The sequence below is a fragment of the Jatropha curcas genome, chromosome 9 (genome assembly GCF_041381405.1).
Source record: "Jatropha curcas cultivar XTBG-Jc1 chromosome 9, XTBG_Jcur_1.0, whole genome shotgun sequence".
In the NCBI taxonomy this organism is placed as follows: domain Eukaryota; kingdom Viridiplantae; phylum Streptophyta; class Magnoliopsida; order Malpighiales; family Euphorbiaceae; genus Jatropha; species Jatropha curcas.
The window spans coordinates 4,137,221-4,152,068 of NC_143159.1; the positions used below are offsets into that span (position 1 = coordinate 4,137,221).

Here is a 14,848-nt window from a genome sequence, read left to right on the forward strand (position 1 = left end):
TCCCTTCTCTCTCTCTCTCTCTCTCTCTCTCTCTCTCTCTTCCTCGCCTTCTCTTCTATCAACCTCTCGTGCATTTTTCTCTATTCAGTAGGCACTTTTTCATAGCATTCTCTTCAAAATCTCGACACGTTTCTTGGAACCCAACAGTAGGACCCATTCCTTTCAACTATATATAGCCACTTCTCCTCTTCTTCTTCCCAAGTATCCATATTCACAACAGCTCTTCCCTCTAAAACAAACAGACCGCACCAAATTAAAGCTTTCAGAGTATAAAAGGTTTATATTTATAAGCATAGCATTATCTTAGTTTTTATGTATTATTTATATATCCACAAGAAGATATAGTCTACCTTTTCTTGTTCTGTCCTTGTTCTTGTTCTATATGTGCAACCCAAAATCATCATCTCCTTCCTCATTTCTTTTGTGAAACCTCTTTTTCTAAACCCAACAACAAAAGTATGGATCTTTATTCTGATGATGGTGAACTACATAGATGGCCTACCCCTTCCGAGGTAAATAAAAAATAAAAAGAAAAGAAAAGAAAAACTCATAGTAGTAAATTATTTTTCATCAACACGCATATATGAGTGTCAAAATATAGAGGACATTAATTAATACTTACTTTTTTTTCATGTTGTTGCTTTGTTTGCATTATTCAGGTCTTAGAAGAAATCAAAGCTTTAGGGAAAATCTCAGGCCCAACAGCAATTACAGGTCTTATTCTTTATTCAAGAGCTATGATCTCCATGATCTTTCTTGGCTATCTTGGCGAACTTGAGCTCGCTGGTGGTTCCCTCTCTATCGGATTCGCTAACATAACTGGTTACTCTGTTATCTCTGGACTTGCCATGGGAATGGAACCCATTTGTGGACAAGCTTATGGTGCTAAACAATGGAAGATTCTTGGATTAACTCTTCAAAGAACTGTTCTTCTTCTTCTTTCCACTTCTATTCCCATTTCTTTCATGTGGATTAACATGAAAAGGATTCTTTTATGGTGCGGTCAAGATCAAGAAATATCTTCAGTGGCTCATACTTTTATTCTTTTTTCAGTTCCTGACCTTTTCTTTCTTTCTCTTCTTCATCCTCTTCGAATTTACCTTAGGACTCAAAGCATTACATTACCATTAACTTACTGTTCTGCTATCTCTGTTCTTCTTCATGTTCCTTTAAATTTCCTTCTTGTTGTCCATTTTAAATTGGGTATTGCTGGAGTTGCTATTGCCATGGTCTGGACTAATTTAAATGTCTTTCTCCTTCTTTTTTCCTTTGTTTACTTCTCTGGTGTATATAAAGATTCATGGGTTTCTCCAAGCTTGGATTGCCTTAAAGGATGGTCTTCTTTGCTTGCTCTTGCAGTGCCAACTTGCGTTTCTGTTTGTCTTGAATGGTGGTGGTATGAATTTATGATAATGCTATGCGGTCTTCTTGTTAATCCAAAAGCCACTGTTGCTTCAATGGGTATTCTTATCCAAACAACTTCCTTAGTCTATGTCTTCCCATCATCGCTAAGCCTTGGAGTCTCAACAAGAGTTGGAAATGAATTAGGGGCTAATCGTCCAGCGAAAGCCCGCATTTCAATGATCGTTTCTTTAGCATGTGCTGTTTGTTTAGGCCTTTTAGCTATGTTATTCACAACTTTTATGAGGCATCAATGGGGAAGGTTTTTCACAAGCGACTCCGAGATTCTTCAACTTACTGCAATAGCATTGCCAATTGCAGGGTTATGTGAACTTGGAAATTGCCCGCAAACAACCGGTTGTGGGGCTTTAAGAGCAAGTGCTAGGCCTACCATTGGGGCTAATATCAATTTGGGTTCTTTTTACTTAGTGGGTTTTCCGGTTGCAATTTTCATGGGTTTCGTAGCTAAACTGGGGTTCGCAGGGCTATGGCTTGGGTTACTTGCTGCTCAAGCCTCTTGTGCTACATTTATGCTGTATGTTTTATGGAAAACTGACTGGAAGGTTCAAGCAGAAAGAGCAAAAGAGCTTACACAAACTACTACTACTACTACTACTACTACTTCTTCTTCTTCTTCTTCTACTTCAATTTTACCAATGTCGTCAAAAGATTCAAAACCACAAGAGGGTATAATTAGTAACTATAAGAAGAAGGGTAATCGGGAAGAGATATTGTGCATTGATGATGAGCTTGTGAAGTCAACTTCACTTGAAACAGATCCTCTTCTGATATCTTCAACAACTACTGTGCAATGTTAATTAAAAGTCCACTCGATCCCCACCACCATTTTTGCCCCACTCTTGAGGAACTGATGTGAATTTTTATTTATTGTTAGAGTTCACTATTAAATTCCACTTGTACTCTAGAATTAAAAACCTTTTCTTTCTTTTTTTTTTTTCTATCTTTTTTGGAAGATGGGGGCTTTTTTGTTTCTTTGATTTTCTAATTTTCTTCCTCTTTGTTTGTATTAATAACATTGTAGAATAGAGTAATATACTTTTTCATTATCTTTTTGGAGTTCTCCATATTGGCATTGAGAAGAGAGAAAGAATAAGAGATGGAGAGAGAGAAAGAAAAGAAAAAAAGGGTTAAGCTGTCGGTTGTTTTTAAAGCTTAAACTTTCTTGTTGTTCCCTTCCCTATTGGGTAACAACCTTGACTACCTAAAATGGAAAATTAGCATAATACCTTCTAAACTTTGCCAAAATCTCTTCCTCTAGCTACCCTATTCAACAATAGCCTCTTAATTATTATTAATAATTATAATATATAAGCATAAAGTTTTGTTCTTCTAACCGGAGGTGGACAAAGAGGCAGTTCAGTTCTACAAAAATCGATAATAGTTTGTGCTTGAAACTAAATCAAATTGAAGTAAATTTGAAAATTGAATCAAACCGGTCGATTTGGTACACGTTGATTCGCTCGATTTTACTTAAAATAAGTGTTTTGTAATAACAAATCTAAAATTCAAATCGAAATTAAATAACCGAAAATAATTCAATTTTGGAAATTTTCCTAAAATTTGCTCATCCCCATTTCCAACACATGAGTGCGGAATCCAGTACCGTCAGTAATCTTTTAATTTAAGCAATACATTCCCCTTATATACAAAAACTACAGTGGATTCTTCTTTTGATGGACCTCCATTTTGTTAAAAGAATATGCATATAGTTCAACATTAAGGGCCATTATACTTTACACTTTCTTTTAATATCTTGCACATATAGGGGCAAAAACAGAAAAAAAAAAAAAAAAAAAAAAAAAGAAAGAAAAGACTCTCTTTTGGAATTTATTAGCTTAGCAAGCCAATATTTTATTGGTTTTGATATATTGGCCACACTTTAACCTGCTTCCATTACTTTTATAACCACAAAATGGATGTCTTTTTCAATTTTCTCTTGATATTATTATTATTATTATATATATATATATATATATATATCTTATGACACATAGAAAAAATAGAGACGACCCTTTCGCTACTGTCACACTCTTATTTAATTTATGTTGAATTTTCAGGCCAAATTATATAATGTCGTTTTATTTGTACAGGGAAGATATTATTTTGTAATTGATTACTGCATCTACTTCTATAGCCACAGCATTTATATAAATTGAGAAAAACAGAATTAATTAAGGTAAATTACAAATTTAAGATGGTGTAAATATATTAATTTAAGCAACAAAGTAAAAGAGGGAGAGTAAATGTAAAAATATAGGGAAGAGTGAATGAGGGTAGTGGACAAAATAAAGAAAAAAGTAAAATAAGAAGATAATGGGCATGTTGTTGCAGCAGAAGCAGAAGGAGCAGTAGAGAAGTATCTACTGAAGGGGGCCATGGATATATGGAGGAGAGGGGGGGCCCTGCTTCTAACTCAAGAAACAAAATCCAGCCATTATTGCCTCTGTCTACTTCTCAGATGACAAATTTACTACCGATGCCTCTGAGTTACCCACTTCCCCACACCCCACCACCTTCATTTTCTCTCTTTTTATTTATATATATACACATACAAATCAGAACACACAGAGAGAGGGATAACAAATTAAGGCTTGGCTGGGCCATCCCATTTATTATTATTTGTTTATTTTATATCTATACTTATGTATGTATGTGAAGGCAGTGCTATACGATCCACTTCCCTTATCTTCTTTGCCAATGTGCATATGTGTGTATATATATATATTCTCAGTCTCTATCTTGCTAGCTAGCTAACTATATCTTTGTATATAACTCCATGTATGCCCATATGTAATTGTGGCATGGAATTGTCGTTGTAATGAATGGTGATTGGTGTGATATCAAGTCTTACTGTATCATCTTTCAATTCAATCAGTTTTCAGAACCGATTTAACTTTAAAAAAAAAAAAAAAGGGTTAACTTCTATTTCGAGTGCAGAATCAACTCTATTAAATTAGAAATTTCAATTTAATTTCCGAATTGAAAATATTATGGCAACAGATGTTAAATTCTATTCAGGCATTCTATGTATAATACCATAGTTAATGATGTATAATCGTAATTCCTCGTGATTGTTCCTTTGATGGAGAAATGGAGATGAGGATGACAACAAAAGAACTTGTTGGGTGTTTGCTCCCCTACATAATAAACATGAAAGAGAGATGCTTTAATTTGTTCGCAAGTTGAAACTAGTAGACAGTGTTGGGTTGGTTGGTCAGTGTTCGTGCACATCGGTACAGATGTGCGCAGTTTGGATAAATAGGGAGCCCCTCCAGCCTCAGTCCCCCTTCTAACAGGACAACTCCCTTCCTTTCAAATTTAATTTTTGTACTATTAAGAATTATATATATCGGTCCTACTCTTTTTTTTTTTTTTTTTTTTTTTTTCTTTTTCATATAAAGTCCAATTTCATTTCTACTGTATATATACATATTTATATGGGCCCCCTGCCCTTATTGGTTTTTCATTTAACATTGTATAATTACATTATAAAATTGATTGAGGTAATAATTTCTTTTATATATGATTTTCCATCAAATTAATGAAATGGATTCTACAATTTTCTATGAAAAAAAAAAAAAAGAAAAGAAAAGAGGAAAAAAAGCTGATATATGTATGTAGGGCAGCATGGGGCAGAAGATGAAAAGGAACAAAAATCTTGTGCGCTTATTGTTAAGCTTGGAATAATTTATGGTGATCTCTTTATGGTTGGAATCTTCTAATATCGGATATATCCATCATTGTCCAGCACATCAATGTTAAACTTTGAATCGAATAAGTTTAGGCCACGTGGCACGAACAATATTTGTCAATCGTCTATTATTCGATAAAATAGTTGATCATAATACGACATGTGTTTTCCAACTCAATCCAACTTTTTCTTAAACTTAGTAGTCTACCCAATAGCATCATTCTATGTGCCACAGAAAAGATAAACTAAAAAAAATAATAAAAAAACCCTTTTTTGCAATTAGGGTTTTTTTAATAGAAACAAAACACAATCAAACCGCCCCATTCAAATTCCCAATTGGTGGAGAATAGTGGTTGGCTTCAATTCAGCAAAAAGAAACCCTAAAAAAAAGAATAGAAAATACTTAAAAGGAATTGCTTTAACTAGCTTAATTAATATTTATTCAAAAAAGAAAAACCTAGTTTAGTTAATAGAGAATTTCTTTTAGTAAATTGACATATTAAAAAAAAAAAAGAAGCTCTAATCATATACCTAAAACTGGTATCGGGGATATGTCCCTTTTCCCTAAAAATGTCTTTTCAAAAGCCAACACATAATTCTTTTATTGAGAGCAATTATAAGTGCACCTTATCACCTTCATAAGTGAAAGGAGGCTGTGGCCACTACATGTTTTACCATAACAAGTGTTGGAGGACGACCTCCTCATCTTCGCAAAAAAAGAACAACTTTGCCTATTCTTCTTTGGATTCCTTCCATGGCCGAAAGTCCCACCTTCAAGCTCTATAAAGCCTATATTTAATTACTTAATTAACAATAATTAATCCTACTACAACAATAACCACACATACAGCCAATTAAATAATACCCTTTGATTCAAAATTAGAAAATTTTCCAAATGTTGGATGTGCGGTTTCTAAATTTAATATATATATATGCCTGGCCTGCACAGTAGCATCCCTAAAATTATTGCCCCTTTAGTGCATCGTACGACCCATGTCTCCCGCAGCCATTGCCTTTATGCATTATTGTGTACTCCGTTACAAAAACATGCATGCAAATTGCAATTTTACACATAAAATGAAATCAAGATTTGATTACCACATTTTTATTTTCAATGTTTCAACTTAATTATTTAATTACCTTAATAAAATTCATCGACTAATTAAATTAAATTGTAGCCCAATTCATAACGATCATATACTTTCAAAGAGGGAGGGGCTGTAGGGTTAGTTCAACGAAAATGGATGATGGAACTGTTTTATATAATTTAGTTATTCATAACATATACGTATTGTACCATTCAAAGATGCCAATCGTATGGTATATAATATGAAGGACACGGTGAGTTCCGTAATGGCTTTCTAAAAGGGTCCCCTATAATAGATTATAGATTGATAGAGAATGCATGGTGGAATTGTTGGACCATTTCTAAAGAAAAATAAATAAATACATAAATAAAATAATAGTATATTTTTTTATTTAATTTATTCTTGTTAATGGCACGTGTACTAAGTGACGGACACGTTCTGAAGCCCCCCTTTTTTTTTAGTGTCACCTTGTAGTGGGGGCTCTGGGTAACACATTAGAGGGAACAACTGTTGTTATTTGTTGGGTAGGAGGTAGTGAATTTTGGGGGACTCTTTTTTTTTTTTTTTTTGGGTTTGTTTTGACTATTTTCTTCAGTTTTCTAATTTTTTTTTTTAAATTCTCCGTGCACTTCTTCTTCGTAAGTTTTTTTTCACAAATTTAATACTTAATCTTGAAAAAATCATCCGCTAAATTCAGACGTGTCTACTATTTCCGGGTTTTATTTTTCGAATATAAATATATCAGTCCACTTAATAATTATATTAATCCAATACTTTTTACTTTTAATTGATTATAGTTTGAAGCAAAAATAGTAATAAAAACAAGTTAATTATTCTAATTAAAAAACCTAAAAGGTCAATGTACAATAATACGATGATAACTAACCACCCTTAATGATGGAAGATGAGCCACGCCTTTTGCCACTAGCACACAATAACCAAAAAGAAATAAATAAATATTTCTTAGATTAATTTTTTTATATCGGGAAGAAAATATGTAAAGACATATGGTAAGAGTACTTGTCCTTTTTATGCTAATACACGTGTACCATATAGCTAGGGCTAAAACGGGTTAAATAACTAAGTTTCATATGTATTGATGCTTGATAGCAGAGTACCTTTGCTTGGAAGTGAAAGGGAAGCATATATATATATATAAACATGACTAAAAAAACTCTTCCTTCAACACTTAGTAGTGATGTTTGACATTTTGTTTTGTTTGTTTGTTTATGATTTTTAGTGTTTGACCCTTTTATTTTTTTTTCAATTGGTGGGTTTGACCATTGTATATATATATATATTGCTAGCTTAGCTGGTCTTCAACTACATCGACATTTCTTCTAATAAAAAAAAAGAACGAAGCACATAACCAATTAGAATATTTGTAAAGCTAGTGGGAATAGGAGTCCAAGAAGCTATTGACTCTATATGAAATTGAATTTGAAAGTCAAGTAAAAATTGGTTAAAATTATTGACTTTTCTTCTAATTAATCCATTTCTTGATTTTAGCTCAATCATTGGTGTTGTATAGCACATTTTTATTTTTATTTTTTTGTTTTTTAATAATTAGATTATTTTTCAACATGATTTGATGGTACATTACCTCGGCTCGATGCATCCAAAAATTTCAATTTTGATATTGAATTCTTGACTTTATAAGTTAATTTCGTTTAGAAATGTAATCCATCCTTGGCGACGTCCTTTTTTTTTATTTATTTGTTTTATGGAAGGAAGATCCTTAAAGAAGCAACATGCCTTGTTGTGGTGGGGTTGGCAATATTTTCCACGGTCAAATTATGGTTAATTACTCAAGACTGAAGAGACCGAGTCAAAAGAGACACTTGTTGGTCTTAAGAGAACGACAAAGATTTTGGGTCTTTCAAGCACACAGACTTTTTTTTTTTTTTTTTTTTTTTTTTGAAAGGCTTTCAAGCACACAGACTATGTCATACGAAACCCATTAACCACATGTATACATACATATATATAAATGTGCTTGTTTGTGATTAACACAAGTCACTGAAAGTGCAATTCTTACCCCATATGACATATGATGTTTGGTTTCCATTTTATTATAAATATAAATAGAAACGACAAGAGAAATTTTCTCACGTTTAATGATAATATGATCATCATAAATCATAATAACCTTTTGTCTTGTTTTATGTGATAATGTACAAAATGAGTATGCCATTATTATTATTATTATTATATTATTATTATTATTATTATTGTGGTCTTACCAATGAGCACTCATCGAAGGAAAACCTTTTATGCAAGTCCAAGTTTGCGTCTTAGAAACCAACGTCCATTTATTTCCTCAACAATGACATTACAAGGCTTGTCAGTAGTTGCATATAAGAAAACTTAAAAAAAAAAAAAAAAAAGTGCACGTTAGTTATTTCTTCTATCATTGATATTTTCTAAAAGAATAAATATCATAGGTTTTTAATCTGAAAATTATCTGTATTAATTTATGAAAAAAACGAATTTATGGTGTAGCATTTAGTAATTAGAGAGTTAAACGGGTCAAATCATTTGTAAACTTTTTGAGACTTTTTTAAAAAAATTCGCTTGATAAATTTCAAAAGCCTGATTTTAACCAATTTATTAAACTTATTTCATAAATAAGCCGAATTTAAACTTTAAAATGAGACTCACGAGATAAGCTAGCTTGCGAGTTAGAGTCTCGACAAGCTAAAAAGCGTTTAAATAAGCTCAAGCTTGAAATCAACTTAATATATAAATGAGTTTTTTTTTTTTTTTTTTAATTCATGAAATTATCAAATAAACTGATTTTGAATTCAGTCACAATTCAAACAAGCCAAGCTCGATTATTTTTAAATGAGTTAAAAGATGGAGCGAAATCTAATTAATTGGTTCCTTTTCTTTGCAAAAAGAGGATGTACAAGACCAGTCAAACTGGGAATGGAATTCTACGTAACTGACCACTCAAACACTAAAAATTGATATTGCGGCCAAAAAAATACGAACATCGTTTAATTTTAAGAAAAAAACATTAGATATTATTGTGTCCATAAGCTACACGCAATGAAAAGCCCATCTCATTCATTTAATTACAACCTAGGACCGGGTGGTCCCTTTGGTAGAAAACTAGAAAAGAGCTAGTTAGTCATGGTCAACTCAAGTTGCTGGATTGATGAGCTTAGTAACCATATTCTTGGCGTCCATTTTCTTAGATAAAATATATCAACTTTTTGAAAATAAACTTTGATGATCTAATCAATAATAACTTCATCATAGTAACCTAAACAAAAAAAATACAAAATAAATCCCATGTAATCCCATTTTTCAAATAGTTTAAACAGAAATCCCAAATAGATCCCACAAAATCCCATTTTGTAATTTGCAAAAAAAAAAAAAAAAGAGATATCAGCATTACAATAATGCATCCTAGGCTCCTAGCTAGCATATAAACTGAATTTACCCTAATCTTGCAAAAAAGTGGAGAGTAGAAGTACTGTAATTGCAGTTTGATTAACTAATTTAGTTAGGGCAGGACACTATGTGAAGGAATAGGTGGTCTTCAACTAACAAAGGGAAGAAAATAGGAACTAAGTGCAGATAATGAATTGGATATCAACCTGGAGCTCAAAGCCTCAATGATGTCCTAACCACTCTACATTCTTGATTCAACTTCAACCTATCATTATTGTATGGATATTTAACTGGTAGAAACATTTCACCTTCACCTACACTTTACAACCCATAGACTCTATCTTAATCGCCTGATCATTTACAGAAAGTTTCTGTGCTATACCAACACATGCCTATAAAATTCAGAAAAGAAAAAGGCTACACTGCGCAGGGCTGGACCAATACATTAGGGTATGGTACAATCCTTTTAATTATCTGTTCATTCTTCATGTCCTAAGACGACATTCTAGCCCTAGAAATTTGAATCCTCTATTATGAGTTCTTGATTTCGAATCTTGTTAGCTGGATTTTGAGATGATATGAAAACGAAAGAACCCTGTCAGATTCAATATTTTAGGGGACGCGAACCTTGTAAGACCTAAAACACTTATTCACTTTCTCTCTCTATTATTGAAGACATAGATAAACCATGAATGAAACTTTCAAAGCTAACTAGCTCTGCATGCAATGCAAGTGAAGAAATGGAACCAGAGATGATGAATAGTTGCATCAAAACTAGAAATCTCTTTCCATTTATATAACAGTGAGAAATTAGTTAGATTTAGACTGAAAGTGGATCCAATCTCATTATAGAATGGGTTGGGCTGAGATTTAAATCACTTGATCATGAACCGGCCCAATGATACTCCACGTTTGTATCATCGTTCGGTTCCTGTGGTTCAATAAGTCCAGCGAATTTGGGCTTCCTTTTGATCGAAATGTAATCAATTGGATTGAGTCGATAGTTCTTCTTGGATTTGGGCTTGAATTTATAAAGTTGGTTAAGAGAGTTTAAAGCTTCAGATGGAAAGCCAGAAAAAAAGTTTGATTTTGGCAATACGGCAGCAAGTGAGGTAGTTTTGCCAAATTTGTTATATGTTTTTTTAACCAAGTTGGTTTGCTTGCCTACCTATTCTGTTACTTAATTAGTTTATATCTTTTTTTTAGCTAAACTGCAATAGTTAATGAGTGTAGCAAATTTCCGTATGCAAGATCATGCCTTACCAATTTTCTGTTTCATGTATATTTAATTCAGTTTCCAGAAAAGCACAAAAATGAACCAATTGAAAGGTCAAAACGAAACAATTAAGCAAAACTGTCAATTATAATTCCCTCATAAGGTTGTCTATTTTTTGGGGTCAAAATAAATTTACCTTGCTTCCACGTGAGGCAACACATATTGCTACGTTTGCGTCTATATGTCCATCGTAGCTATTGTCGTATAGTCGTATTTAGCATGCTAAATGCACTTTTTTTTAATATACCAATAGGTAAGATTAAACAAATAAGTATTATTACCAAATGATTAAGCTGTCTCTTGCTAAATAGTATTAATTTCTTTAGCACAAAGAATAATTATTAAGAAAAATAATAGATGAGCAACGACGCGTCGACTTTCCACTGCAAGTGGCATACGTAAGTCTGTCAATGGAGGGCACCGTTTTATTTAGCATTTTACGTCATACTTTAGTTCTCGCCGTAGCCAGCTGGCGCGTATTCCGTACTCCTACCATTGCCTCTACGCGGTAAAATCACCCAAAAAACTCGAAAACTGAAAACAGAACCGCCCCACCCCTTTACAGATCTTATCTTACGCCAGTCACAGCTCCTCCATTTCCATTTTTATCTCTTCATTTCCAAAATCAAATCTCTCTTTGAATTTAGAAGAAGAACCCAAAATTGGCAAATTATTCCCATTGAAATTTTGGCATAATATTCAATTTCCATATCTTTTCTGTCATATCCATTTTGGTTTTACTTGATTTCAAGCGAATCTCCCTATAGATTCCTTCCTATTCTAGGGTTTCGCCGAGGATTCCGATGAATCTACGCCGTCGATCATGTAATTAGTCAGTCGATCAAAATGGCTTCTATTCGTCGAACGCTGTCACCCGCCTATCACGACCGTACATATCAAAACGGCAGTTCTGGCGTCAACTCTCCATTATCAGTTTCTTCACCGTCTCATAAGTTTTTCACCAATAGCGGCACTAAGTACTCCACTCCGTTTGCCTCCTCCTTGTTTAGTTTTAACGTCTTTCCCCTCCGCTGGTTTCTCACCGCCGCGTTCTTTCAAAAACGGAAAGGATTTCGTAGATCTTTATATAGATGCTTGATTTTCTTTGCTGTAGGGTTCTTTTTGGGTTTGTTCTTGTTTGGTCCTTTGGAAAATGATGTCCAGAATCACGACTTCTCCTTCGAGATCAAGCCGCCGCATGTCAATGTTCAATTGGATGACGGCGGCGGCGATAATCGCGGTATTAAGCGAGACGTTTTTGCCCTAAATTCTGTGAGTTTGGGGGTTGATACGCAAGTTAATTACATTTCGAGATTTGATTATGTTCCGAGGAAGCAATTAATCGTGATTACGCCAACATATAATCGTGCTTTGCAGGCCTTCTTTCTGAATAGATTAGGGCAAGTTCTAAGGCTAGTGCAGCCTCCGTTACTGTGGATTGTGGTGGAAATGAAAACCGCCTCTGTGGAGACGGCAGAAATTTTGAGGAAGACGGGAGCTATGTATAGGCATTTGGTTTGCGAGAGAAATTCGACTAATGTTAAAGACAGAGGAGTCCACCAGAGGAATGTGGCTTTGGAGCACATAGAGAGGCATAGGCTTGATGGTATTGCTTACTTTGCCGATGATGATAATGTTTATTCGCTTGAGTTGTTCGAGAGCTTAAGAGATATCAGGTAATTAACACCTCTATATTGGAATCTGAAAATATTTGAATCATTGTTGTTAGTTCCAGTCTGTTAATTGATCTATGGTAGTTTGCAACTTTCTTCATTATTTGCTTCTGTCATTTTCTTTGCTTTGAATTGAGTTGGTCGATCGAATTCCCATGTATTGTATTTTGTCTGAGTGAAATCACTTGGCATCAATGTAACATAGTTCTGATATCTAAGTGGAGTTGTTTCTGTTTGCTGCAATGTATAGTATTTTCCCTTAAAATATATGCTGCATAATCATTGAGGTGAAGCAATTTTCGTTTAGTAAAGATAAAGATGACTTTGTTATTCTCCTTTAAAGCAATGGGAAACATATAGTGTTGTATCATTAGAGTTTGCTAGATATAATTATAGCCAATCTCTCTTTAAGTGGATTTTTTGTCTTCAGGCTTTTTCTTAAACATTATAGCTATTATGTTATTTATTGTCCTGCATTGGCAAGTTCTTTATATTACCCTACTTGTTTTATAGCCGATTTGGTGCTTGGCCTGTTGCGATGCTTGCCCAAAGCAAAAACAAAGCTATTTTGGAAGGTCCCGTATGCAATGGAAGTCATGTAATTGGATGGCACACCAACGAAAAAAGTAAAAGACTCCGAAGGTTTCATGTTGATATGTCAGGATTTGCTTTCAACAGCACTATCTTGTGGGATCCTAAGAGATGGCGGCGCCCATTTTCTAGTGCAATTCGACAGTTAGACACAGTGAAAGAGGGTTTCCAAGTATGCATCATCCTACTGTATTTTCTGGATGCTCTTTTCCAAGAATTCAACACTCCTACAGTTGTGTAATGCACACTGACTTTGTGCTTTTTCACAGGAGACCACATTCATTGAGCAAGTGATAGAAGATGAAAGTCAAATAGAAAGTGTTCCTCCTGGATGTTCAAGGATACTGAATTGGCATCTCCATTTAGATGCCCATCATCTTGTCTATCCGAGAGGCTGGCTATTTCAGAAGAACCTTGATGTTATTCTCCCCATCAAATGATGGAGGTGTTGAATTGCAATTTTTGTTCTCAAGACGGGTAGGTTTGGCTTCTTTCTATGATGAATTTACTTTTTAATTTTGACAATCACGCCTCAACCTCCTTAAGGGAAAAGTTTGGTCTGTTTCACCAGTTAGTATTGGGGAAACATTTTGTGGATGAATGATTTTTAGCCTTTTGAAAGAAGTAGAGACAAATAGAAAAGTACAAGTCTAAAGTTGTTTTTTGTCTACAATATAATATTTTCACCTGCAATAAATGTAGTCACTCACCCAATTTTTCCTCATTTAACAGCTGTGCCCATGTTTACTGTGGGTAGTCCTTAGTGTGGCTTCACATGCAACTATCAGTGTCAAGCAAACATCAAAAGATGCCAAGCAGACATTGACAAAGAAGCAAAAAGAATTTTTTTTTTTTTTTCCTCTTTACTTTTGTTTGCGGAATTTTCCTGGCATATTATTCTTCAACAGAAATGCAGTCCTGTTGTAGATTGCTGGTTGGCAGTGTGGGTGGGAATATAATTGCTTAATTTTTGGAAATTTACCTGGCCTCCAAAATTGGAGGTGGTTGTACTGTGTAGGAGGATATTTGCTGAAGATACATATTCTTTATATGTTGAGTGTAGTTTCTTATCAGAATCGAGTAACAAAGAAAGGGTAACTTGTTTGATAGTATCTTGTACTTGAAATTGTATTTTGATTTTTCTTCTCCTGGCACTGTCATCGTAATACAAGCATTGATAGGGTGTTATGGTTTGAAAATTAAGGAAGATATTATGTTGATCTCATAATTTTTTTTTTTTTTTTTTTTTTAACAAGTTCAGGGAAAAGAAGTTTTAATCTCAATGCCAGTGTTTTTGTTTCTACATTTTGATTGCCAAAAATAAGCGGCGGCGGGATGTTATTTGAGCCATTGTCTTTTATATGTTTCTTTACGGAGGTTCAGATAATACTTTCCCATCTTCGCGGGCGTGTCGTTCCTGTACAATACTTGGTAGCAAATCCGCGTCCATAAAACTGGCTTTGAACATGTCTTGACAGCTGTAATCCGCTGGTCTATTACCAGTTGTATATTTGAATATCAATGGAAATTCCGTACTCGCCAATTACTCGATTTAATGGACGAGTGGTACTGGTACTAATTTGGTTTGCGCGAAAAATAAAACTGGAAGCCATTCTAAGTTGAGATGTATGAATAAAACTGGTATTTATTTATTCTTAAAAATAACTTCTAATATCACTGAATTATATTTAATCATTTACAAGATGAA

At 33.9% G+C, this 14,848-nt stretch overlaps 2 protein-coding genes across 4 annotated transcripts; both read left to right on the top strand.

Annotated features, from left to right (window-relative positions):
• Nucleotides 1-23: 23 nt before the first annotated feature.
• On the top strand, nt 24-2,470 carry ZF14 (MATE efflux family protein). Its single transcript, XM_012212719.4, has 2 exons — nt 24-512; nt 660-2,470. Exons 1-2 carry the CDS (start codon nt 459-461, stop codon nt 2,217-2,219), a joined length of 1,614 nt encoding a protein of 537 aa, XP_012068109.1. The 5' UTR covers nt 24-458; the 3' UTR covers nt 2,220-2,470.
• Nucleotides 2,471-11,393: 8,923 nt separating this feature from the next.
• On the top strand, nt 11,394-14,696 carry IRX9-L (Nucleotide-diphospho-sugar transferases superfamily protein). Of its 3 annotated transcripts, XM_089726241.1 has the most exons (5): nt 11,394-12,148; nt 12,254-12,552; nt 13,063-13,312; nt 13,410-13,617; nt 13,873-14,286. In XM_089726241.1, exons 1-4 carry the CDS (start codon nt 11,723-11,725, stop codon nt 13,578-13,580), a joined length of 1,146 nt encoding a protein of 381 aa, XP_089582367.1. In that variant the 5' UTR covers nt 11,394-11,722; the 3' UTR covers nt 13,581-13,617; nt 13,873-14,286. The 3 variants fall into 3 exon arrangements, with proteins under 3 accessions (XP_089582367.1, XP_089582366.1, XP_089582365.1); XM_089726240.1 differs by lacking the exon at nt 13,873-14,286 and adding an exon at nt 14,402-14,696 and having other exon boundaries at nt 11,395-12,552; XM_089726239.1 differs by having other exon boundaries at nt 11,396-12,552.
• The last annotated feature ends 152 nt before the right edge of the window (nt 14,697-14,848 follow it).